We start from the raw sequence: 25,920 nt of genomic DNA, 5'->3' as shown, positions 1-25,920 counted from the left end.
ACGAATCCGTCGCATCGGTTTTTCACAATCTGCGAAGGATCAGTCGATCCGTTGAGCCAACGGATTGTGACTGATAGCAAAAAACTGATGTGTGAAAGGGGCCTAACCTCCAAGGCTGTGATAATTAACGAGGGAGGGAGGGCAGGACAGCTTTGCCAGGTAGGAGATACTGGGGGTCAAACACAGACCCCCTGGCAACACCATCCTTTTATCCCTCGACCGTTCTTTGTGGATGAAAATCTGACATTTTTTGGTGTGAACTATGCATGTAAGTTTTATATAGGACCCCTCTATGCTCGATAGATCATATGTACTTTGGCTGCAAACAGTTGTCATGGCGGCCATGTTCGGTCCTCTCAGGCAGGCGGCCTTCACCTCAGACATTTTACAAGCTCCTGTCTGTGAAGCGAGCCTGACATGTGCCTGTGAATTACAACTCCCATCATCAAAGCCAGGAAGTGTGCCTTTAATAGTCAGCACATGGAGGAACCTGGCATTGAACATGAAAAAAAATCTCACTCACAATAAGAGCCCATAAAAACAAATCTGATAGACCAGATAGAGACTGAACGGGAACAGAGTATGAGGTAAATCTATAGCACAAAGTGTTAGCAGAAGATGTATCATGTTCAGTCACATTACTAGTGTCTAATAATCCTAAACATCTCATTATTCTGGACCCATCAATCCCAGATGTAATACATTTTGTTGTTTTAAAGGGGTTTTTGTAATACAAAGGACATTTTTCACACTTCCAAGGATAGGCGTAATTGTGTGACTGTGTGATCACTAGGGGCCCATTTCTCACACTCCCACCAGTCATTAGAACAGCGGTCACCAGCCCCGGTCGTGCAGTAAGGGTTCATTCACGCTGGTTTCGATTCTCTCATGCGAGAGCATCGGGCCGATTATACCAATGTCACTCTGATCAAACTCTGTCCGACCTATAGATCTTAACAGCTCATTTACATATTAAGAAAAACATGGATTTCTTACGAATAAGATATCAGGTCACAGATATTAAGGTATATTTTTATTAATCTTTCTATGACCTGCATGCCCATATAGACGGCTTATGGGGGTCGATCCTACTGACAGATTCCCTTTAAAGTTCCTGGGCTCAAATGCAAAATGTGTAACACAATAAATCTCTCTCAATTCCCTCATTCACAGGAACGCTCAGCTTATGCTACATTCTCTAAAAAGTGCCTTCCTTAAACCAGAGGCTCCCTTACCAGGATAGACACCAGGTCAATTGATCCACGTTTCCCACCATTAAGAAATCTTACACAGTAACCAGGGATGTAGCTACCGCAGTCGTAGCGATCGCCTCAGGACCCGGAGGGTGAAAGGCCTGCCGACACCAGCAAATAATCGCTGGATGTGCGTCCTAGGATGCACATACAGCGGAAGTCTGTTGCGATGCAAAGACCCATTGGGTCCGTGCGAGGTAATATACGCTGCCGGTCATTCAGAGGCCAGCATCTTACGTCGCCATGTACGTGACTGGGGGCGTATAGCAGTGTTGTTATGCGCTCCTGTCACTTGCACAACCCATAGTCCTCCATATAGTATAATGCACAGCCCATAGTCATCCGGACCACCAATACACCTCACAGGGCACTGTGGTGCTGAATGGAGGGGGTGGAACGTAAATGAAGCCCAGAGGCAGAGTTTTCTTCCAGGTTCTGTATTTTCCAGAGCCTGAAAGAAATCATTAGCATAAAGAAATGACGATTTCTCAAGATATGGGCATACATGTATGACTAGTTTAACCATTCTATCACCTGTAGGCCCATATTAATAGTTTAAAAACTTCACAGAGGGTGACAGATTCCCTTTAATGTAAAATCAATTTCGGTGTAACCCTGCTTTATACAGTTAGGTCTATATATATTTGGACAGAGACGACATTTTTCTAATTTTGGTTATAGACATTACCACAATGAATTTTAAGCAAAACAATTCAGATGCAGTTGAAGTTCAGACTTACAGCTTTCATTTGAGGGTATCCACATTAAAATTGGATGAAGGGTTTAGGAGTTTCAGCTCCTTAACAAGTGCCACCCTGTTTTTAAAGGGACCAAAAGTAATTGGACAATTGACTCCAAGGCTATTTCATGGACAGTAGTGGGCAATCCCTTCGTTATGTCATTCTAAATTAAGCAGATAAAAGGCCTGGAGTTGATTTGAGGTGTGGTGCTTGCATTTGGAAGGTTTTGCTGTGACGTAAACATGCGGTCAAAGGAGCTCTCCATGCAGGTGAAACAAGCCATCCTTAAGCTGCGAAAACAGAAAAAAAAAACATCCGAGAAATTGCTACAATATTAGGAGTGGCAAAATCAACAGTTTGGTACATCCTGAGAAAGAAAGAAAGCACTGGTGAACTTATCAATGCAAAAAGACCTGAGCGCCCACGGAAGACAACAGTGGTGGATGATCGCAGAATAATCTCCATGGTGAAGAGAAACTTCTTCACAACAGCCAACCAAGTGAACAGCACTCTCCAGGAGGTCGGCATATCAATATCCAAATCTACCATAACGAGAAGACTGCATGAAAGTAAATACAGAGGGTTCACTGCACGGTGCAAGCCACTCATAAGCATCAAGAATAAAAAGGCTAGACTGGACTTTGCTAAAAAAAAACAACAGATGGACAGATGAAACCAAGATCATCCTCTACCAGAATGATGGAAAGAGAAAAGTATGGCGAAGGCGTGGTGCAGCTCATGATCCAAAGCATACCACATCATCTGTAAAACACGGCGGAGGCAGTGTGATGGCTTTGGCCTGCATGGCTGCCAGTGGCACTGGGTCACTAGTGTTTATTGATGATGTCACACAGGACTGAAGCAGCCGAATGAATTCTGAGGTATTCAGACCCACACTGTGTGCTCAGATCCAGCCAAATGCAGCAAAACTGATTGGTCGTCATTTCATACTACAGATGGACAACGACTCAAAACATAAAGCCAAAGCAACCCAGGAGTTTATTAAAGCAAAGAAGTGGAATATTCTTGAATGGCCAAGTCAGTCACCTGATCTCAACCCAATTGAGCATGCATTTCACTTGTTAAAGACTAAACTTCAGACAGTAAGGCCCACAAACAAACAGCAACTGAAAACCACCGCAGTGAAGGCCTGGCAGAGCATCAAAAAGGAGGAAACACAGCGTCTGGTGATGTCCATGAGTTCAAGACTTCAGGCAGTCATTGCCAACAAAGGGTTTTCAACCAAGTACTAGAAATGAACATTTTATTTAAAATTATTTAATCTGTCCAATTACTTTTGGTCCCTTTAAAAACAGGGAGGCACATGTTAAGGAGTTGAAACTCCTAAACCCTTCATCCAATTTTAATGTGGATACCCCCAAATGAAAGCTGAAAGTCTGAACTTCAACTGCATCGGAATTGTTTTGTTTAAAATTCATTGTGGTAATGTCTATAACCAAAATTAGAAAAATGTTGTCTGTGTCCAAATATATATGGACCTAACTGTATGAGTCTCTCACTTTGCTCAGAGCTGTGCTTGTGACCAAATATTAACACTGACCCACTTACAAGACACTGTTAAGTTTTTTTTTGCAGTGTCTTTCACAATGTATAATAATAATAATAATAATTATTATTATTATTATTATTATTAAATGAATGGGGAAAACACACATAAAAAACATACTGGTTTGTGGTGCAGAAAAATCTGCAAATACGCACCTTATTGTTTGACATGACATAGGGCTTGTTCAGCGGAGCGTTTTATACATATATGATGTGTCCCTGTTGAAATTGGAAAATACATAGGCAATACGTGACCAATATTCCTGACTAGAGCAGTCCAGATGATAATTTGTCCGTATAAAAAAAATCACAGCGTGCACTATTCTCTTCTGTATTACAGATGATACTCGCCTATTCAAATCTACAGGTGCGCAACAAAAAATTGGATATCGTAAGGATCATTCTTAGTGCATCCAATTTTTATGGATACATTGCAATTATTAACATAGGAAACGGGCAACCAGATGACGTTTAAGAAGGTGGACTGCTGATGTCGAATTCCTTCACCTGAAGACACAAATCACGTTATTGTAATGTCATATGAACTGTGTTGTGTAATGTGAATGGCGTAATACGTTAATGATGTGTGTAATTTGACCATAGCAATAGTGAGAGTTAATATATATGTTGATATGTGCTGTGATGTGAAGCAGTATAATATCCTACATTATTAGTGATGTTCTGCCCAGCAACAGCTAGCTGAAACAGACAGTGAGAGTTATTAATTGGGCCTAGCCCACGGTGGGAGGGTCTAGTGTAAGGGAAAGTGATTGTTTTCTGTTACGAAGACTGATACTGATAAGGCCTGGAATGCATAGTTAGTGAACGTATAGGTCCAAGGCGAGCAGTGCCGCATTCTGGGGTGACCCTAAGTGAAAAGAGACAGAAGAGAAGGGATATCGAGATCCAGATGACATGTGACTAACAGACAGAGTGGCCTTCTGGAGACGGGTCCTAGGAGAGGATGCCTAGCCGTGAGATCCTGAGTTTATAATGCTGTAAGGTAATGGACTGAGTACATGGGACTAGTAAAGGGTCGCGAGTGAGTGTTCTAGAGCGCCAGAAAGAAAAATAGGAGCACGGACCAGCAGAACAAGTTGATAACGCTTGCTGATCAGGACTGTAGAGTTAAAGCTGGGTTATGGTGAAGTTGGGAAAATCAGTGTACATAGAGAGCCCTGGAGAAAACTACAGAGGAAGGAAACTGTGTGGAAAATGCTTCAAGTGGTAAAGGAAACACTCATAAGACAATGTACCTTCTATCTCTTGTATAGAATCCTTATCAAGTTGCAGTTCAGTAAAATGTTTTTTTTTTTAATGTTGGTCTACCTCATTGAACTGTGAAACATCTGGTCCTGGCCAGACCACAACGTCGGCTGCATGTGGCCTGCACGGCAGAAGTCCACACACCCAGCCAGGACCTCCACTTTCATGTAACATGTCAGGACACCACAGACGAGTGTCTCGCTCACGGCTATCGCTCTGCGCCACGTTATAGACACATGGATGAAATACGGTTGACAATATGGATGAAAATCGGATGATTTTTCATGCCCTCGTCTGAATTCGGCCTTATAACGATGCCCATTAGCATTCGGCTGCCAGTCTCGTACATGTTCTTGCCGACTATACATAAGTGCTGATGTCCTGTCCTTAGCGATGACATATCAAGTGACCAAGTATTTTGCAAGTTTTTTTGCACCAGAGGCAACCTTCTTAAAATAAGGCAAATAGCTCAAACTTTATATACCCTGGGGCCACCCATTTTGCACATTGATTTAATCATTTATAGTTAAATATATGTAGAAACTAACAAATAAAAACCCGAGAAAGTACAGTAAAACAAGCCACGAGTCCTAGGACAACACAGGACGTTGCTTGGGTAAAGCGTGGCCACCATTCCCCATGGGTCTCCGGACAGAGATGCTATTTCTGTCATCACAATGTAAATGTTCCCTCAATGAATTTGTTGAAATTTCCCACAGATCGCGGCCTGTAGAGAACAATAGACGTGTGTCTGACTGAACTGCGCGGCTCAACAAAGCAACAGCTGGAGACAGGGTCACCCAACTCATGAAAGGCCTCGATGTGGGAACAGAGCGCTGGAAACGCGCAGTAAATGTGACCCTCCTCACAAGCTAAGCACAATTTAATAGTAAGTGACACATTCCATTTCTGGGAACTGTCCCTGAGCCCGTTCCAGGAGGACAAAGCAGGGACCATTACCTCATTGTGTCCTCTCCCCCATGATTTATCAACACGGAGCAAGAATTAAAGGGGTCTTACAGTCTTCTGGGAAAAAAAAAGCCATCTTACAATATAATTTTGATCTTAATATAAAAATGTTTTCAAGATCTCTGCTTGGCTTTGAATCGAAATGTGTCTAGGTCAAGTCCGGTTCACACAACTGCGACTTGTTACATTGTATCACCTTTCCGAAAAGCAGATATAGCTAAAAAATGGCAAAATAAAATTTAGCTTGAACCCCATAAAAATGGATGACTTTTTTCCAATGGCTATTTTTTTGTTCTTTTTTAGTTAAAAGGGGTTTTAAGGTTTCAGAAAACCCCTATTCCTGGTTGCAGTGTGTTTAAAAAAACAAACCCTTCCCGGGTTCAGAGTTGAGTCTCTGTCCCTGTTCCTGGTGATTGTTTTCGTCTGCAGCATTGAAGTCACGTCATAAGCGCTGCAGCCAATCAGTGCGCTCAGAAGTTGCTGGATTTTCAACGTGACATCGGTGCTGCAGATGATAACAGACACTGGAAACAGTGACAGACTCAGAATTGAACCTGGGGAAGGTGAGTAAAGCACAGTTTAAAAAAAAACAATACTGCAGACGGTGGACAGTGGTTTTCCAAAACTAGAAAACCATTTACAGTTCACAAATATTAATATTATACATATCCCAGACAACCCCTTTAACTCCCCAGTAATGTAATGGAAAAAATGTATTGAATATTTTTGGGGTGAATATTATGCAGCACAGACGTTCTGCCCTATTTTAGAATGAATTCATTTTTGTTTCTGTCTGACTTCATCACATTCCTGCATGGAAAGAGTCCCCAGCCAGGCTGGGTGGTCCTGTATATAATTCCCCGGGGACTGGAATTCATCATTTAATCTCATTCATTTACAGCCGGTGACTGGGAAACTCTTGTATCAATGGCCATTTACCACTGAACACTCCGAGAACAGTTAATTGAATGAAGCGACCATTGTTCCTTCTTGCCTAGAACTCTCCGCCACTTGTAGATATCTCCTCCTTCTTACAAGATTAATTCAAAATGACAATTATCTGCAGAAAACAACAAAAATTAACTGTACGCCACCTCGTAGGTAAGTTCAAAAAAATTAGGTTGACATTGGGCATGGGTGAGTGCTGCGATGTCCTTTACACATGTAATGACAAATCATCACTAGAGTCCAAGTGTACAAACGTCGACATAAGGAAATACAGATGGAGAATCCACCTTAAGAAAATATTTTATTCTTACTATAGGTGCAGAGAGCCGTAGATTCTCTCATCCGAGAGAATCGGGCCGATTATGCAAATGACACTCTGATCAGAGCATTGTGTGATCCGATTCTTGTGGACAAGAGAGGACTGAGGAGAAGATGGAGATCAAAATTTCTCCATCTTCTCCATTGTGTCAGTGCATGAAAATCAGACTGCACTTAGATGTCATCCGAGTGCAGTCAGATATTTCCCACACACTAATTGACTAGCGTGGCTGAGTGTGATCCGAATGTCGGATCAAATTTGGGGATTTAGCAATTTTTTTCCTCGTCTAGAATCTCTCCAAAGAAAAAATCAGAGATGTGCATGGCCCCAGAGAATAACATTGCTCTGAGTGCTATCTGATGTTTTGTTTGATCGCCCTCGGACCAATAATACGGCCATTTGAAAGAGCGCTAAGGTAAGTTTCACAACTCCGACATTCACGGCTCAAGCATGGACTGAGATGTACGGACACTACTGTGTTCTGGCCAGGAGTCCTGCGGCACATCACCTCTGCTTGTTGTCATTTCACAGGAATCTTCATTATGTCAAGTGGATAATTAATAATCTATCGTGGTCGAATCATGGACGCAGAGATACACAACTCTTTACTGTATATTTATCTAAGCTGCATTCGTCAAACAACCAAAATACATTTATTTTATCCCCTGTTACAATTATTATTATTTATTATATATATAGATTGAGAGTCCTCAGTGGTTGATACCTTTTAATGGCTAACTGAAAAGATGGTAACAAATTGCAAGCTTTCGAGACTACACAGGTCTCTTCATCAGGCAAAGACTAAAAGAAATTCTGAAGAATCACATATTTTAGTCTTTGCCTATGTGATTCTTCAGAATTTCTTTTAGTCTTTGCTTGATGAAGAGACCTGTGTAGTCTCGAAAGCTTGCAATTTGTTACCATCTTTTCAGTTAGCCATTAAAAGGTATCAACCACTGAGGACTCTCAATCTATATATATAATTGTCTAAGGGTCACTTCCGTCTGTCTGTCTTTCTGTCTGTCTGTCTGTCACGGATATTCATTGGTCGCGGCCGCTGTCTGTCACGGAAATCCAAGTCGCTGATTGGTCGTGGCAAAACAGCCACGACCAATCAGCAACGGGCACAGTCTGGCGGAAAAATGGCCGCTCCTTCCTCCCCGCAGTCAGTGCCCGCTCCGTACTCCCCTCCAGTCAGCGCTCACACAGGGTTAATGGCAGCGTTGACCGCGGTGTAACACACTCGGTTAACACTGCTATTAACCCTGTGTGACCAAATTTTTACTATTCATGCTGCCTATGCAGCTTGAATAGTAAAAAGATCTAATGTTAAAAATAATAATTAAAAAAAATAGTTACATACTCAACCTCCGTTGGCCCCCAGATCGAAGCGGCCGGTTACCGACACTCCTCGCGATGCCCCGGTGACCGCTCCATGCATTGCGGTCTCGCGAGATGATGACGTGCGGTCTCGCGAGACTGCTACGTCATCATCTCGCGAGACCGCAATGCACTCTTCAGACCGGAGCGCACGAGGAGCATCGGTAACCGGCTGCTTCGATCTGGGGGCCAACGGAGGGTGAGTATATAACTATTTTTTATTTTAATTCTTTTTTTAACAGGGATATGGTGCATACTACGTGACTGGCCAAAATACTATGTGACTGGGCAGTATACTACGTGTCTGTGCTGTATACTACGTGACTCTGTGCTGTATACTACGTGTATGTGCTGTATACTACGTGTCTGTGCTGTATACTACGTGGCTCTGTGCTGTATACTACGTGACTGGGCAATATACTATGTGGCTGGGCAATATACTACGTGGCTGGGCAATATACTACGTGGCTGGGCAATATACTACGTGGCTGGGCAATATACTACGTGGTTGGGCAGTATACTACGTGTCTGTGCTGTATACTACGTGTCTGTGCTGTATACTACATGTCTGTGCTGTATACTACGTGGCTCAGTGCTGTATACTATGTGACTGGGCATTATACTATGTGGCTGGGCAATATACTACGCGGCTGGGCAATATACTATGGGCTGGGCAATATACTATGTTGCTGGGCAATATACTACATGGCTGGGCAATATACTACGTGGCTGGGAAATATACTGCGTGGCTGGGCAATATACTACATGGCTGGGCAATATACTACGTGGCTGGGCAATATACTATGTGGGCTGTGCAATATACTACGTGTAAACATAAGGATGAATTACCACAGGGAGATCAAAACATCCAACACCGCGGAGACACCATCACATGTTTCTCAACGCAGTGATCCAGAACACTGCCCCCATCCCTAAAGGAAAATATGCAAATGCATGCAGAAAAGCCGCGGAGACACCATCACGTGTTTCTCAATGCAAGCAATGAATAGCCAGGTCTTTCACTGGGAAGGAACAACCACGGGAAGGGCAGCATCCAATAAAGGAAAACCACCTATGCCAAAACATGGTATCCATCCACAGACAGCTGTTTCAGGGTATTTGCCCCTCATCAGTGTGGAGTAGGAAACTGGCTATTAGGAGCAGTGCCTAGTGAAAAGACTATAAACATAAGGATGAATGACCTCGGGGAGATCAAAACATCCAACACCGCGGAGACACCATCACGTGTTTCTCAATTCAGTGATCCAGAACACTGCCCCCATCCCTAAAGGGAAATATGCAAATGCATGTAGAAAAGCTGCAGAGACACCATCACGTGTTTCTCAACGCAAGCAATGAATAGCCAGGTCTTTGACCGGGAAGGAACAACCACAGGAAGGGCAGCATCCAATAAAGGAAAACCACCTATGCCGCGGTGTTGGATGTTTTGATCTCCCCGAGGTCATTCATCCTTATGTTTATAGTCTTTTCACTAGGCACTGCTCCTAATAGCCAGTTTCCTACTCCACGCTGATGAGGGGCAAATACCCCGAAACAGCTGTCTGTGGATGGATACCATGTTTTGGCATAGGTGGTTTTCCTTTATTGGATGCTGCCCTTCCCGTGGTTGTTCCTTCCCGGTGAAAGACCTGGCTATTCATTGCTTGCGTTGAGAAACGCGTGATGGTGTCTCCTCGGCTTTTCTACATGCAATATACTACGTGGACATGCATATTCTAGAATACCCGATGCGTTAGAATCGGGCCACCATCTAGTTCTAAATATTTTTATATCTACTGGCTAACACACGGTACAAAGATATCTATCTTTCCTGTATTATTTATTATGCCTTTCTTGTATAGCACCATTATATTCTGCAGCGCTTATCATCACTGTCCCTATTGAGGCTCACAATCTAAATAGAATTTCCTATTTTCTATGGCAGCAATACAGTTCCAGTGTTCTAAAGTTATGATTCTTAGCAATTCAGGGTGTAACTTAATCTTTTTCTATAGTTATTTGGCACCTGTTCACACTAGTTTGGATGTGCTGATCATTTTCTTCTATTTGTAATATAAATTATCCCTATCAGTGCACCAGTGGAATAAACCAATGCAGATACAGGGAAAACATACCTTGCAGATGTTGTTCTTGGTGGGATTTCAACCCAGAACCCCAGCGCGACATCAACAGTGCTAACCACTGAGCCACCGTGCTGCCCGATCCCCTAGATGTAAGCAACGAAGATCCCCATTGAGTGACAGCAAGCAGAGATCTTCAAATAAAAACTGAAACACAAAGTATATTGGAAAAATTATAATAAAAATAATATATTAAAAACATTGTGACATCTTCCATGAAATAAAATATTGTTTCTAGAAGATTAATTTGGTAATATGTGAAACCATATGGTGTCTCACTGAGTCCAGACGGTAGACTCTGTGTGCCGCAACACAGACACTATCGCGTGCGTGCGTGAGGCTCAATGGTCAAAGTGACTATAAGGTAGGAGCAGGTAAGCAACACGGTAACATGTCGAGTGTCCCAGTCCCTTGACTTTTCCCATTTGTCAATGAAACTTGATGAAAGCACTGGTTACCTTGACCCCTAAGTAAAAATCACTTGATGGAAGCAGTGATGCCCGGCAGGTGTCAGCCCATGGGGCAGCGGCTGCTCGGACATGCTTCTTGGCAGTACTGTGTGAGTTTGAGTTTGCTAAGTTTTCCCACACTGTTTTCTATTGAAAGTATTCATCCTGAGCACAATAGAAGTGTGCCGCTCCCCATTCATCATGGGGGATCTGACCGCACTGGGTGTTAAGCTGTAATTCTGCTCTATAGACCATCTGGAGGCCGGGTCCCCTTTACATGTTCCTCATGATCTCACAACCTAAGAATTTACATGAATAAATGGACTGTCCAAAAAAAAAACGTATTATGAAATGGAGTGAGACATAAATGGCTTGACTCCTTCACTCTTTTTGCGATATACAGGTGCTTCTCACAAAATTAGAATATCATCAAAAAGTTAATTTATTTCAGTTCTTCAATACAAAAAGTGAATCTCATATATTATATAGTCATTACAAACTGAGTGATCTATTTCAAGTGTTTATTTCTGTTAATGTTGATGATTATGGCTTACAGCCAATGAAAACCCAAAAGTCATTACCTCAGTAAATTAGAAAACTTTATAACACCAGCTTGAAAAATGAATGTAAAATCTGATATGTTGGCCTACTGATATGTATGTACAATAAATGCACTTAATACTTGGTCGGGGCTCCTTTGGCATCAATTACTGTATCAGTGCGGCGTGGCATGGAGGCGATCAGCCTGAGGCACTGCTGAGGTGTTATGGAAGCCCAGGTTGCTTTGATAGCCGCCTTCAGCTCGTCTGCATTGTTGGGTCTGGTGTCTCTCATCTTCATCTTGACAATACCCCATAGATTCTCTATGGGGTTAAGGTCAGGCAAGTTTGATGCCAATCAAGCACAGTGATACTGTTGTTTTTACACCAGGTATTGGTACTATTACCAGTGTGGACAGGTGCCAAGTCCTGCTGGAGAATGAAATTTCCATCTCCAAAAAGCTTGTCGGCAGACGGAAGCGTGAAGTGCTCTAAAATTTCCTGGTAGACGGCTGCACTGACATTGGTCTTGATAAAACACAGTGTACCTACACCAGCAGATGACATGGCTCCCCAAACCATCACTGATTGTAGAAACTTCACACTAAACCTCAAGCAGCTTGGATTGTGGCCTCTCCACTCTTCCTCCAGACTCTGGGACCTTGATTTCCAAATGAAGTGCAAAATTTACTTTCATCTGAAAACAACACCTTGGACCACTGAGCAACAGTCCAGTTCTTTTTCTCCTTGGCCCAGGTAAGACGCTTCTGGCGTTGTCTATTGTTCATGAGTGGCTTGACACAAGGAATGTGACACTTGTAGTCCATGTTCTAGATGCATCTGTGTGTGGTGGTTCTTGAAGCAATGACTCCAGCAGCAGTCCACTCCTTGTGAATCTCCCCCAAATTTTTGAATGGCCTTTTCTTAACAATTCTTTCAAGGCTGCGGTTATCCCAGTTGCTTCTGCACCTTTTTCTACCACACATTTTCCTTCCACTCAACTTTCCATTACTTTGCTTGGATACAGCACTCTGTGAACAGCCAGCTTCTTTAGCATTGACCTTTTGTAGCTTACCCTCCTTGTGGAGTGTGTCAGTGGCTGCCTTCTGGACATCTGTCAAGTCAGCAGTCTTCCCCATGATTGTGGAGCTACTGAAACAGAGTAATGGACCTTTTTAAATGCTTAGGAAGCCTTTGCAGGTGTTTTTGTTAATTATTCTAATTTAATGAGATAATGACTTTTGGGTTTTCATTGGCTGTAAGCCATAATCATCAACATTGACAGAATTAAACACTTGAAATAGATCACTCTGTTTGTAATGACTCTATATAATAGATGAGATTCACTTTTTGTATTGAAGAACTGAAATAAATTAACTGTTTGATGATATTCTAATTTTGTGAGAAGCACCTGTATGTGCCTGGTGCTAGGATTGGGAACCCACCAAAAAACAAAATAAAACAATCAGCCTTGGTGACTAGGGTATTTAGACACAGGCCTAGGCTGGACATCAAACTGCGTCTTTGTTTTAATGAAAGGATAGCTAGTTTGGTCAAGGAAAGAGGACGTGTCAGGACGTACCGGTACCATCTTACATCTAAATATATATGCACATATATAAATAGTCTCATAGAGGTCTAGTTGGTTAGGTAAAAATGCCTTTTCTGTAAGAGACACTTCGAAAACTGCTCGGAGTAGATGATTACTAAAGTACTGGCACAAGACTGACGTTTGATAGATTTATGCATAGAAAGGGATAATCGCGTTGTATTTTTAACTGTTCATTTTTTGTACCTACGTATAGGCCTCTTTCACACATCCGTTTTTTAGAATCAGTCAGTGTTGAAAAGACGGATCCTGTGCCGATTGTAAAAAACTGATGTGCTGGATCCGTTTTTTTTAACGGATCTGTCGAAGTAGCTGCAGCCAGAATTTAAAGAAACAGAATTTGAAGGAGAGAGAGAGAGATTTTTTTCTCCCTGATTGGAAAAATGGGTTAAATTAAAGGAATAGAAATTCTTCCGGGCATGCTCAGTTTAAAAAAAAAGGAATCCGTCACTGCATTCCGTCTTCTGATGGACAGCGACGGATCCTGTGCCCATAGGCTTCCATTATAGCCAACGACAGACGGCTACACAAAAAACGTTCCTAGGTCTGTTGTGTCAGGCCGACGGACAACGACTTTATGACGGATCCGTCATAAGGACAGATGAAACGTGATACCATCCGTCACAATCCGTCGCTAATACCAGTCTAAGGGAAAAAAACCGATCCAGCAGCAGCATTTGCAGGATCCGTTTTTTTCTAAAAACAACGGATTGTGACTGATTCTAAAAAAACGGATGTGTGAAAGAGGCCTTAGTCTGTGTTATTGAGAGGAACTGCTGTCATTGTATTTGTTACTTATACGCTGTTTGCCTACCATCCTTTCCTTTGTTTATAAACTGTTTAGTAAATATTTATATTATATTATCTAAAATTTGTGCGTGTCTGCTGATTGCTGCTGCACCCCTCATCCACGTTTCACAGATGCAAGAGAACTGACTGTTTAGGCAATGCTGTGGCCATGCACCAAAAGTTAATGGCTAAACATGCATTAGTGTGGTTCTGCAAGAGTGTGCACAGATTTTCAATAGGGAGAGGGTAAAAAGTAGCCACTACTGTAGACTCCTCTAGTAGAGTCCAAACCTCCTCTGGTATTACCTTCAGCACAAAAACTGTGCCCCCGCCAGAATCTTCATGGCGGAGTAGTTGCATGCAGCCTCACATCACCAAGCACAATGCCGAGCATCGGATAGAATGATGTAAAAATCTTACCCCAGTCCCTTAGGGTATGTGTCCACGTTCAGGATTGCATCAGGATTTGGTCAGGATTTTCCATCAGTATTTGTAAGCCAAAACCAGGAGTGGATGATAAATGCTTAAGTGGTGAATATGTTTCTATTATACTTTTCCTCTAATTGTTCCACTCCTGGTTTTGGCTTACAAATACTGATGGAAAATCCTGACCAAATCCTGATGCAATCCTGAACGTGGACACATACCCTTACTGAAGAAAGATTTGCAGCGAGACCGACGCTCGTCAGACGCTCGTCAGATGCTCCTGATTCATTAAGAGGTGTGTGCCTCTTAATTAACGAAGCACCTCTGACTCCAGCATGCTCCCATCATAACTGGCGTGAACATTGCTGCTCTTGATGAACTGGAGCCATTGTTCTTAGAGTTTGGTGTGGAAGAGCAGGACCAGCTGCACAGAGCTCAGTCCTCAACCCCATCCCACACCCCCGGAACAGAGATTTTGAGCCCGACCTCTCCTCCAACATCAGTGTCTAACCTTACAAATGTTCTTCTGGATGAGCAGGCGAAAATTCCCACAAACACCTCCAAAATCTTATAGAAAACCTTCCCAGAAGATCAGTAACTGGTACAGCTGTAGGGGGACCAACTCCATATTATTATTATTATTTTATTATTATACATTTTTATAGTTCCATTTATTCCATGGCGCTTTACATGTGAAAAGGGGGCAAGTATAGACAAATACAATAAACATGAGCAAAAAACAAGGCACACAGGTACATAAGGAGGGAGGACCCTGCCCGCGAGGGCTCACAGTCTGCAGGGAATCGGTTAGGATAGACTAGGAGAGGGTAGAGCTGGTTGTGCAGCGGTTCAGTAGGTTGAGGATCACTGCAGGCTGTAGGCTTGTCAGAAGAGGTGAGTCTTCAGGTTCTTTTGAAGATTTCTATGGTAGGCGAGAGTCTGATGTGTTGGGGTAGAGAGTTCCAGAGTGTGGGGGAAGCACGGGAGAAGCCTAGGATGTGGTTGTGGGAAGAAGAGATGAGAGGGGAGTAGAGAATGAGATCTTGTGAGGATCGAAGGTTGCGTGTAGGTAAGTACCGGGAGACCATATCACAGATGTATGGAGGAGACTGGTTGTGGATGGCGTTATATGTCATAGTTAGGGTTTTGAACTGGAGTCTCTGGACGATAGGAAGCCAGTGAAGGGCTTGGCATAGGGGAGAGGCTGGGGAATAGCGGGGAGACAGGTAGATTAGTCGGGCAGCAGAGTGTAGGATGGATTGGAGTGGTGCCAGGGTGCTAGAGGGGAGGCCAGAGAGTAGGAGGTTGTAGTAGTCAAGGCGGGAGATGATAAGGGCATGCACTAGTGTTTTTGTGGTGTCTATATTACTTAAAGCTTGTAATAGTGTAATGTGAGGGTGTCCCGATACGTTGTCCATATAGTGTATCTATCACTTGTCATATGCAATAGCTATAGTCAGCCTCAGCCCATGATAGGCATACGAGCCATTTTATAGGCATTATGCACTTGCTCAGTGGTTTCTTAAAGAGCCAGTACATAACACAACTGTTTCTGTAGGCTTCAAGGAAAATAGCGTAGCAAAACACGGTGCAAAATAACCTTACAGAGCAAGGACTACAGATTACTGTCCTAGAGATTAGAGATGAACAAACTTGTTCACCATTCGGATTCGTGTTTGGATTCCTGACCATTTTCCCTCAAAGTGTGCAAAATTCAGAGCAGTTCAGTAAATGATCACATTTCCACTAATGGTTTTGTTAGGACTAGGATAATAGTGCTGTATGATGAGCGGGGGATGGGGAGGGTCAGAGGAGCGGCGGACTGTTATTTATTTTTTTAATTAACTTAATGTGTGGAGATTCCGGCTGCCAATCAGGGCGCAGAAACCATCCACAACGTCCAAACACAGGGGCTTCTGTCATTGGCTGCTGAAGTCACATGTCCCTCTCCATATAAAAAGTGAACATGTTGTTTTGGTGACACCATTTTGTCAATGTAACAGCGCAGGGAGGCTGCTCCTGCTGCAATTTGTCAGATAGTTAGATAGGCGGTTTATTGTCAGATACTTCATCTACATAGGATCCTGTGTGAAATCGACCTTCCAGCATCTAACTAGTTTGTGATAACAGTGTTGTGCAGGCACCAGACCACATTTCCATTCTAAATTGTTTGGGCTAATACTGTGGTGCAGGCACCAGGCATAATTTCCTAATCAAAATCGTTTGGACTAATATTTTTGTGCATGTACCAGGCCACATTTCCTAATCAAAATCATTTGGGCTGATATTGTGGTGCAGGCACCAGGCCATATTTCCTAATCAAAATCTTTGGGCTAATATTATTTTGCAGACGCCAGGCCACATTTCCTTATCAAAATCTTTGTGCTAATATTGTTGTGTAGGCAACAGACCACGTTTCCTAATCAAAATCGTTTCAGCTAATACTGTGGTGCAGTATTAGCAGCAGCAGTGTAAGTGGTAGAAGTAATTTCTGTGAGTCGTTCCACACATTTTCTTTTTATACCAGCCCATGCACCAGCAGAACAGAGTACAAGTCTGACACGTTTTCATCAACTGGAGAGGATGGTGCAGGAGTATCTTCAGCTCAATATCAATGCCATCAGTAGGGTTTGGATCCTTATGCATCCAGCTGTCCCCTGAAAGTGTAGACCACCTAACTTTCATCAAAATAAACAAGTCATGGATCTCCAATGACTTTTGCACCCCAGTCGCAGACTGTGCAGACTAGGCAGTGGTGTAGTTTTTAGTGTGGTACACTGGTCTCGCATTATTGAGTTTGTGACACCTTGTTGTGGCTGCTGTTGCTACTGCTGCTGATGTTGCAAACATTTTTTTGAAATGTGGAGACTCCAAGTTGGGTCTCCATCTTGTGGCTTGCCTGTAGTAGAAGGTGTTTCAGAGCCTCATTATACTATTTCTACTCTGGGGAAATTGATGCCACTTTAGTGGTGCGTGACAATAATTTTTGGAAATGTGGAGAATCCAAGTTGGGTCTCTATCTGGTGGGTTACTTGTAGTGGAAGAGATATTTATAATTTGGCAAAATTGATGCCACTTTAGTGGTGTGTGACAATAATTTTTTTTAAATGTTTGGACTCCAAGTTGGGTCTTGGTTGCCTGTAGCAGTTGGGATCCCAGATCAGCAGGACTGCACTTACTTTCAGTCAATTACCTGTGCTACTATCCTTAAATGTTTCTGACAATAGTAGTCTACGAAAATGATACTTGTGCCACCTGAGGCTGAGCAGAAGAACAATTTGAGCTGTTGCATGATGTATCAGGGCTCGCAGCACAGCCGGTCTACACCGATCCCTCACCCACCTCGTCTCAATTTAAACTTAAATTCAAAGCTATAACTTGTGGCCCAGACCCTGATATCTCATGCATGGCCTATGGCTAACTGCTCCTGTGCTGTTATCAAATTTCTACTGTGGGTCAATAGATGCCCCTTTTTCTCATGTCTGCACCTCATTTTTGGAAATGTTTGGACTCCAGGTTGGGTCTCCTTCATGTGTGCTGCTTGAATTTTGCAGGCCTCGCAGAACACCAGGTCTACACTTGTCACTCATCCACCTGTTACTGATCAATGTTTCAGCTAGAAAGCTAGAAATGCTGGACCAGGCCCTGTCTCATGCATCCATGCTGCACATTTATACTATTTGTACTCTGGCTCAATTGATGCCACTTTTCCTGGTGTCTGCCCATAATTTGAGCTGTTCTGTCAGATTTTTGCCCCACTCTCCCCCTGAAGGTTTTTTTTCTATGTGATTTGTTTTGCCTCCCATTGAATTCCATGGGGTTTGGGTATGTTCGGCCAAACGAACCTTGAAAGGTTCGCTCATCTCTACTAGAGATCTTAATTTTCTGTGGAGTGAGTTTGAATAATGCTCAGACAGTTCTCATGAAATTAACCTCCCACAACCCAATTAATCACCCTAAAGCAGGCTCAATACCCTCTTATCCAAATGAAGCCTCTGAAATCACATATTTATATGCAAATGAAGTGATGTAATAGATTGAACACAAGGATAGAAAACTGGCATGAATGGGGGGTCATGGGCCAGAGACCCTCAGTGATAATCCAATTAGGAAATTGTGATCCCAACTTCCTCTTGTGCGCGATTTATTACTGTCATCATCAAGCGGCTCACATGTTCCTCAGAAAAACATTGCGATAATGTATTATATTTAGTGATGAGCGAATATACTCGTTACTCGAGATTTCTCGAGCACGCTCGGGGGTTGTCCGAGTATTTTTTAGTGCTCAGAGATTTAGTTTTCATCGCCGCAGCTGAATGATTTACATCTGTTAGCCAGCATGTGGGGGTTGCCTGGTTGCTAGGAAATCCCCACATGTACTTATGCTGGCTAATAGATGTAAATCATTCAACTGTGGCAAGAAAAACTAAATTTTCGAGCACTAAAAAATACTTGGAGGACCCCCGAGCATGCTTGAGAAATCTCAAGTAACGAGTATATTCGCTCATCACTAATTATATTAATAGATCGTTTGATAAATTTACAATACGTTTATTTGTAATCAACATGCAAAGTCCACAATAGTACCAGAGTACTAGACTGCATTCACACCTTGCGCATTCGGTACAGTTTTGACCTGTCGGTCAGAGGGATCAGGGCGAGGAGAAGCCACCAGGCATCTGTGTTGGACCAGTTGTCTGAGGAGTATAGTCCTCAGCCAGATTTTCAAAGGTATGTTTTCTCTAAAATAAAATCCAGCTTTTCAGAAAACATACAGACTGCATGAATACAGAGTGTGTCTGACTCCTGATGTTCGTGGTTCGAGAAGCATAAATCAGATGATAGGTTCCCTTTAACTTAATTTCATACATGCAGGGCTTTTTTGGCTCCAAATCTGCAACAAAAAAAAGCACATAAATAAGTGCGGAAAATATTAATGGATGTTTGATGCAGAGATACTTAGTGTCACGGGTTCCGTCTCCGGTATCACACAATCAACAGAACAAGAGAATAGTGAACAATTCCAAGACCTTTATTTAGGCAAAACACGAAAGGTCCATATATATATACGATCCATCACACAAAGGATTAAATATTCCAGAACACGAATGCAGTTCAGTTACAGAATACAAGTCCAACAATCCAGCACAGAGGATAACAGTCCATATTCCCTTCTTTCTCTCTGATATGCTCTTCACACCAAGATTCCACACAAGACTGATCTCTGTGTTTAACCTCCCTGATATTTTAAGTCTCCCTCCTCATTCACAGGCCAGGAGGGGGAAGGTCTCAGGGGCTCATTGTTTCAACAAGCTAGGTCAACATGTCATTAGCATATTAGCAAACAACATTATTCACTAACCTTGTGGAGAGATAACAATACAGAACTGTGGGGAGAATATCAGATGGCAAATAACAACTCATCCTACAAGATACAGTAACACCATGATAATCAGTAAAATAGAAATATACACAAAAAATGATATCCACATAGCATATCACACCATCACACTTAAGGTACCGTCACATTAAGCGACGCTGCAGCGATATAGACAACGATGCCGATCGCTGCAGCGTCGCTGTTTCGTCGTTGTGTGGTCGCTGGAGAGCTGTCACACAGACAGCTCTCCAGCGACCAACTATGCCGAAGTCCCCGGGTAACCAGGGTAAACATCGGGTTACTAAGCGCAGGGCCGCGCTTAGTAACCCGATGTTTACCCTGGTTACCAGTGTAAATGTAAAAAAACACAAACACTGCACACTTACATTCCGGTGTCTGTCGCGTCCTCCGGCGTCCGCTTCCCTGCACTGTGTAAGCGCCGGCCCTAAAGCAGAGCGGTGACGTCACCGCTGTGCTTTGCTTTACGGCCGGCACTGACACATTCAGTGCAGGAAGCTCTGAGCAGCAGTGCGGACGCCGGGGGACGTGACAGACATCAGAAGGTGAGTATGTACTGTTTTTTTTTTTTACTTTTACAATGGTAACCAGGGTAAATATCGGGTTACTAAGCGTGGCCCTGCGCTTAGTAACCCGATATTTACCCTGGTTACCATTGTAAAACATTGCTGGCATCGTTGCTTTTGCTGTCAAACACAACGATACACGCCGATCTGACGACCAAATAAAGTTCTGGATTTCTAGCTCCGACCAGCGATATCACAGCGGGATTCAGATCGCTGCTGCGTGTCAAACACAACGATATCGCTATCCAGGACGCTGCAACGTCACGGATCACTATAGTTATCGTTGTTAAGTTGTTCAGTGTGAAGGTACCTTTAGTACAGAAATATACATGTAGAATCTGCATCAAATGCACAATGTATAAACCCAGCCTTAAACACTTTACATAGAGCATTTCAGCCCCCAACATAACACACCATTGGCCATGATCATAAAGCAATTTATATATATTGTGTATATATATATATACTGACTAGTAGTATCCTTTTTTTTTGATGGATAGCACTTGTCCTATGTTATTCAACGAGGCTGTGCAAGTGTCTGATTTTTTCCTCCTACCGTGTGGTCCGAGAAAAAAAACCGCAGCATTCTTGATTTGACAAACAGATCGTACCATTCAAGTCTATAGGTCAGTAGAAAACATCAGACCACCCTCGGAAGACATCTGAGTGCGTTGCGATTTTCACGGACAGACTGAATGGAGAAGGTGCAGAAACTTTTTTTCATTTTCTACACCTGCAAGAAAGTCAGATCACACTATGATCAAGCTCTGATCAGAGTGTGATTAACATAACTGGACCGATTATCTCGGATGAGAGAAAAACAGTCATACGACCCTAGCCTTGGGGGAAGGGGGTCAGTATCAAATGTAAAAAAAATAAAAGAAATAATAAATCAGAAAGGCTCACATCACCTTCTGACTTTTCTCGAAACATAAATAAAAAGCAAACATATTTGGTATCGTTGAGTGAAAGGCTCTCCTAAATAATAAGGTATTATCGTATATTTTCCAATACTCAAAGCCAAAATGAGAAAATAAATATGTAGGTGCTCGCCTCCCCAAAAATTGGACCTCTAAGAGCAATAATTTAAAACGAAGAGGGGCCCACTAGGACTGTGTCTCCCCAAGGGCCCGGATAAACCTGGACTGGGTAAGATTTTTGCTAATTACAGTTATATCTTGTCCACTCACCCACTATGAAGACAAAGGCACAATGTAATAGATGATGACAACTGTCACGCGGCGGTCTTGGCACTGTGTCCTCTCCTGAGTTTCCCTCCAATGTCAGATATTTGATCCAGTGGATGAAGCACGTGTCTGGAGGCCACACGAGCCTTTCCCAGAATCTAATGTATCATTACCAGCCCCGACCCCATTGTCATTCCATCCTCCACCTGCTGCTGAACAGAGGGTTGCTATCCTGAGGCAGTTCCACAGATAATTTAGCATCTAGTAATTGAAGCCCTCCGTATTGTTTGGGGGGGCCCGTGATTGGCTACCGACTGTGGGAAACTTCACAGAGCTCAGGACTCACAGATTCAGCTGCTGATATGCACTTATAAAGAGGGGATGGTCTCACATCTGCCACAAGGAGAATTATCAGTCATCAGAGATATATCTGTAAGACCAGTGCATTAAAAATGGTGCCCACCGGCACTTCTGCAGAGTCCTGCAATAATGGTCAAAAGTGCAAAAATGCCTTCAGGGTAGGTATTAGGTGATGTAAAAAAAAATCTTAAACTCACAACATAACTTGTGGATGGAATGGTCCTGTCCATTAGAGCTAACAATCGATATATGTCAATCAGGGCTTAATCGATTTTATTTATTTATTTTTTTACAGCAACTGAGAAAACCGGAGGTGGAAAAGCTGAGACGAGACAGAATTAACAGCAGCATTAGACAACTTAGATTGCTGCTGGAGAGTGAGTTTCAGAGCCATCAGCCTAACACCAAACTGGAGAAAGCCGACATTCTGGAGATGACGGTCAGTTATTTGAAAAAGCGCCACATGCTGATGAATGGTAAGTACTGCACTGCACACTATTACGGTAATGGTGTAAAGTGTTCATTTATCCACTGGCGGAATCCTATCTATATGAGGTGCATAAGTAATAGTTATACATGAGTATTATTCGCAAAGAGGCCCAAGGGCTTCCCGCTAAGAAGACTCCGGTATTATAGAGGGCACATGCTAGGCAAAAACACTATTATAGATTTTTATTTGCTTCAGGTTATATCAAACTGTCAGATATGAAGCCTAGGACTCTTTTATGAAGGGTTGCACTTGCATCAGGCTACCACTATCTGGAGGTCCAGGCTATCCTTAGCTACATAGGACGCCCATTTAATGACACCATTTATCGATCAGGATCATATGTTCCTAATATAAGTGGGATCTGATAGGTGCCAGATTATGAAATGCTCCTGATTTATCAGATGTTGGATTATTAGAATTTTTTTTTAATTGAATGGAGGTTCGTGATTTTCTCAGGTGCATTGCATTGGATACAGCCTTCGTTTGTCATTTCACAGTAAAAGCTTTATCTACAATGTTCTGGAATTATCTAAAATTATCTGAAATAATTGATCACCAATCTTAATATCTGGAACAAACATATCATTGGTACAAACTGTGCAGGTACCAGGGGCCCAAGACACAAGGGGCCCACTTCTACCTCCAAGCCAGCAAACAGCTTCTATCACAGACACATAAAGGGGTGAATGATAATGAGCTTTTGGAATGCAAAGGGCCACAGACTTGAACAAGGGCCATTTTTAGCCCAGGTCAGTCCATGCTTATTAAACTATTCATTGGTCTAAGTATGCCACCCAACATGTACCTGATAGTTGCCATTGATGGACCTGATAAATTCCATATTATGAAACATTTCAGATCAGATGTCAGAATCATGGATTTTTATGGTGCGCTGTAATCATAGTGCTAAAAGTATTTGGCTCCCCTTGACCAATGCTCAAAAGTATGGCTGCTGGTGCTTCTTCCACCCTTGATATTGGTGTCATGTGGCCTGCCCTACTGTGACCACATAGGGGTAGCACCTGGGGATACTATGAACACTCCCTTTAAGAAATTGTGCATAATTATTATTATATCTTACTTTACTGTATAGTCTTTGCCCATGTGAATGTAAAGGATGTTGATTTTTCCTTTTTTTTTTGTTTTATTATATTTTTTTCTAACTATATAGCAACATCAAGCTCTACAAAAAAAACGTTCCAAGGTTACAGCCAATGTCTACAGGAGACTATGCACTATCTATCGTATCCCGGGAAAATGGACCAGGCCAATGAAAAAGTCATGCAGCATTTCAGCAGAAGCTACATAATGGGCAGCGAAGTGCCTGGTGCATCACCGACCAACTCAGAGCGGACCCTGAAACATGTCATCTGGAGACCATGGTAAAGGACTGTGATGCTTTGTCATACAGACTTGTATTTCACCCTCTGTCAGCTACTTTTCACCTGTCACCTGTGGACTTGGTGACTTTGGTGACATTAACAATACCGGATGCCAATCCAGCTCATGTGTCCCATAGTAGAAAAGTTCTTTTTTTAACCAATAGTTGCTTCATGTTGAACTTATAAATATTATTTCCCGTAAATTTAGCAAGCACCAGCTATCTATATTGTACATAAGAAGGTTGTATAATAACTAATAATGGATGTGGAAAGAACTGGATATTATATGTAGATATTATATTTGAAAGATAATAAAACAATTATATTTTACATTAAAAAAATCTGTTGACCTTGTAATTCAAGTTTAATAAAAACAGTATTTGCTGATTATTTTATCAAAGAAAATCAATTATGTAAAACTATGTTCGCAATTCTCATGGTTGCCCTTGGAAACAGACTACAGTTTAACTCCAATCTGCTGTCAGACATGAGACCGCACAGTTTGGCTTTATCTGTGCAGCTGAAATCTGAGCAAAGGTGTTTGCAAAGATCATTTCAAAGTGTAACTGCGGTTTCAGAAGAACTTGCAGCAGAATGTCCAAGTCTGCCTTTAGCTCCTCCCTAAAATGTATGTGTCTGCCTCCAGATCCTCCCCAGAATGCCTGTGTTTGCCTCTAGCTCCTCCCTAGAATATCTGTGCCTGCCTCTAGCTCCTCCCTAGAATGTCTGTCTGCCTCTAGCTCCTCCCCAGATTATCTGTGTCTGTCTCTAGCTCCTCCCTAGAATGTCTGTGTCTGCCTCTAGCTCCTCCTTACAATGTCTGCTTCTGCCTCTAGCTCATCCCTAGAATGTCTGCCTCTAGCTCCTCCCTAGAATGTCTGGGTCTGCCTCTAGCTCCTCCCTAGAATGTCTGTGTCTGCCTCTAGATCATCCCTAGAATGTCTGTCTGCCACTAGCTCTTCCCTAGAATGTCTGTGTCTGCCTCTAGCTCCTCCCTAGAATGTCTGTGTCTGCCTCTAGCTCCTCCCTAGAATGTCTGTGTCTGCTTCTAGCTCCTCCCTAGAATGTCTGTGTCTGCCTGTAGCTCCTCCCTAGAATGTCTGTGTCTCCCTGTTGCTCCTCCCTAGAATGTCTGTGTCTGCCTGTAGCTCCTCCCTAGAATGTCTGTGTCTGCCTCTAGCTCCTCCCTAGAATGTCTGTGTCTGCTTCTAGCTCCTCCCTAGAATGTCTGTGTCTGCTTCTAGCTCCTCCCTAGAATGTCTGTGTCTGCCTGTAGCTCCTCCCTAGAATGTCTGTGTCTCCCTGTTGCTCCTCCCTAGAATGTCTGTGTCTGCCTGTAGCTCCTCCCTAGAATGTCTGTGTCTGCTTCTAGCTCCTCCCTAGAATGTCTGTGTCTGCTTCTAGCTCCTCCCTAGAATGCCTGTGTCTGCCTCTCACTCCGCCTTCCCCTCTTCATACAATTTTATCAGCACCAACTGTCACCTCCTATCTCAGTAATGGGATAGTCTGTATTCATTGAAGACAGATTTTACCCATGTATTGAGAATGTTGAGAATGAATGATCAGTCCAGGAGGTGATACAGAGCTGCTTATATTCATATGTGCTGTTAAATTATTAGGGGGGAAACAACAGTTATGCTTCAGTTCTAAATTAGGGTAAGTATATATAATTAAACAAAATTAACTTTACAGATATTGAGGGAAATTTATCATAAGTAGTGCAAAGGAAATAGCGGTGTAGTTGCCAATAACAACCAATCAGATTCTAGCTCTCATTTTCCAGAGGCCCTTCTGGAAAATAAGAGCAGAGACCTGATTAGTTGCTAAGGCCAATGGCTTCACTTGTTTTCCACCAGTTGCATACATAGAAATCATGGGGCACCATAGCAAAAGCCTGAATTAGGCCAACCACCTCTACCCCATTTGTGAGCAGTCTGTATGGTCTAAATGTTCTGCCATGACCTGCAGAGTCTCAAGACTTGTCTCCCATCAAGCACATCTGGGACGCCATTGGTTGGTAATCACACAGGAGCTGCCAGCAGCGAATCTTGATGATTTGTCCACGCGCATTCAGTGCTACAGTACATTACAATCATTGACAACCTCATTTATAGCAGTGAGACTGTAAGTATCTGTATTTCTG

The 25,920-nt window shown here is 42.7% G+C and overlaps 1 protein-coding gene across 4 annotated transcripts; it reads left to right on the top strand.

The window, feature by feature from the left end:
* On the top strand, positions 1 to 24,118 carry LOC143764617 (transcription factor HES-5-like). 4 transcript variants are annotated; one of them, XR_013213236.1, is made up of 5 exons: positions 1 to 268; positions 3,900 to 3,926; positions 5,545 to 5,714; positions 6,696 to 6,895; positions 22,201 to 22,338. XR_013213236.1 is itself a non-coding variant. In XM_077250378.1 (3 exons), exons 1-3 carry the CDS (start codon positions 21,998 to 22,000, stop codon positions 23,779 to 23,781), a joined length of 462 nt encoding a protein of 153 aa, XP_077106493.1. In that variant the 5' UTR covers positions 21,763 to 21,997; the 3' UTR covers positions 23,782 to 24,118. The 4 variants fall into 4 exon arrangements, 1 of the variants encoding a protein (XP_077106493.1); XR_013213235.1 differs by lacking the exon at positions 22,201 to 22,338 and adding an exon at positions 10,534 to 10,670; XR_013213237.1 differs by lacking the exon at positions 22,201 to 22,338 and adding an exon at positions 10,534 to 10,670 and having other exon boundaries at positions 3,900 to 4,089.
* The last annotated feature ends 1,802 nt before the right edge of the window (positions 24,119 to 25,920 follow it).

Source organism: Ranitomeya variabilis, chromosome 4 (assembly GCF_051348905.1).
Source record: "Ranitomeya variabilis isolate aRanVar5 chromosome 4, aRanVar5.hap1, whole genome shotgun sequence".
Classification (NCBI taxonomy): Eukaryota; Metazoa; Chordata; class Amphibia; order Anura; family Dendrobatidae; genus Ranitomeya; species Ranitomeya variabilis.
The sequence above is the reverse complement of the archived record's forward strand: the minus strand, read 5'-3'. Positions and strand labels throughout refer to the sequence as shown.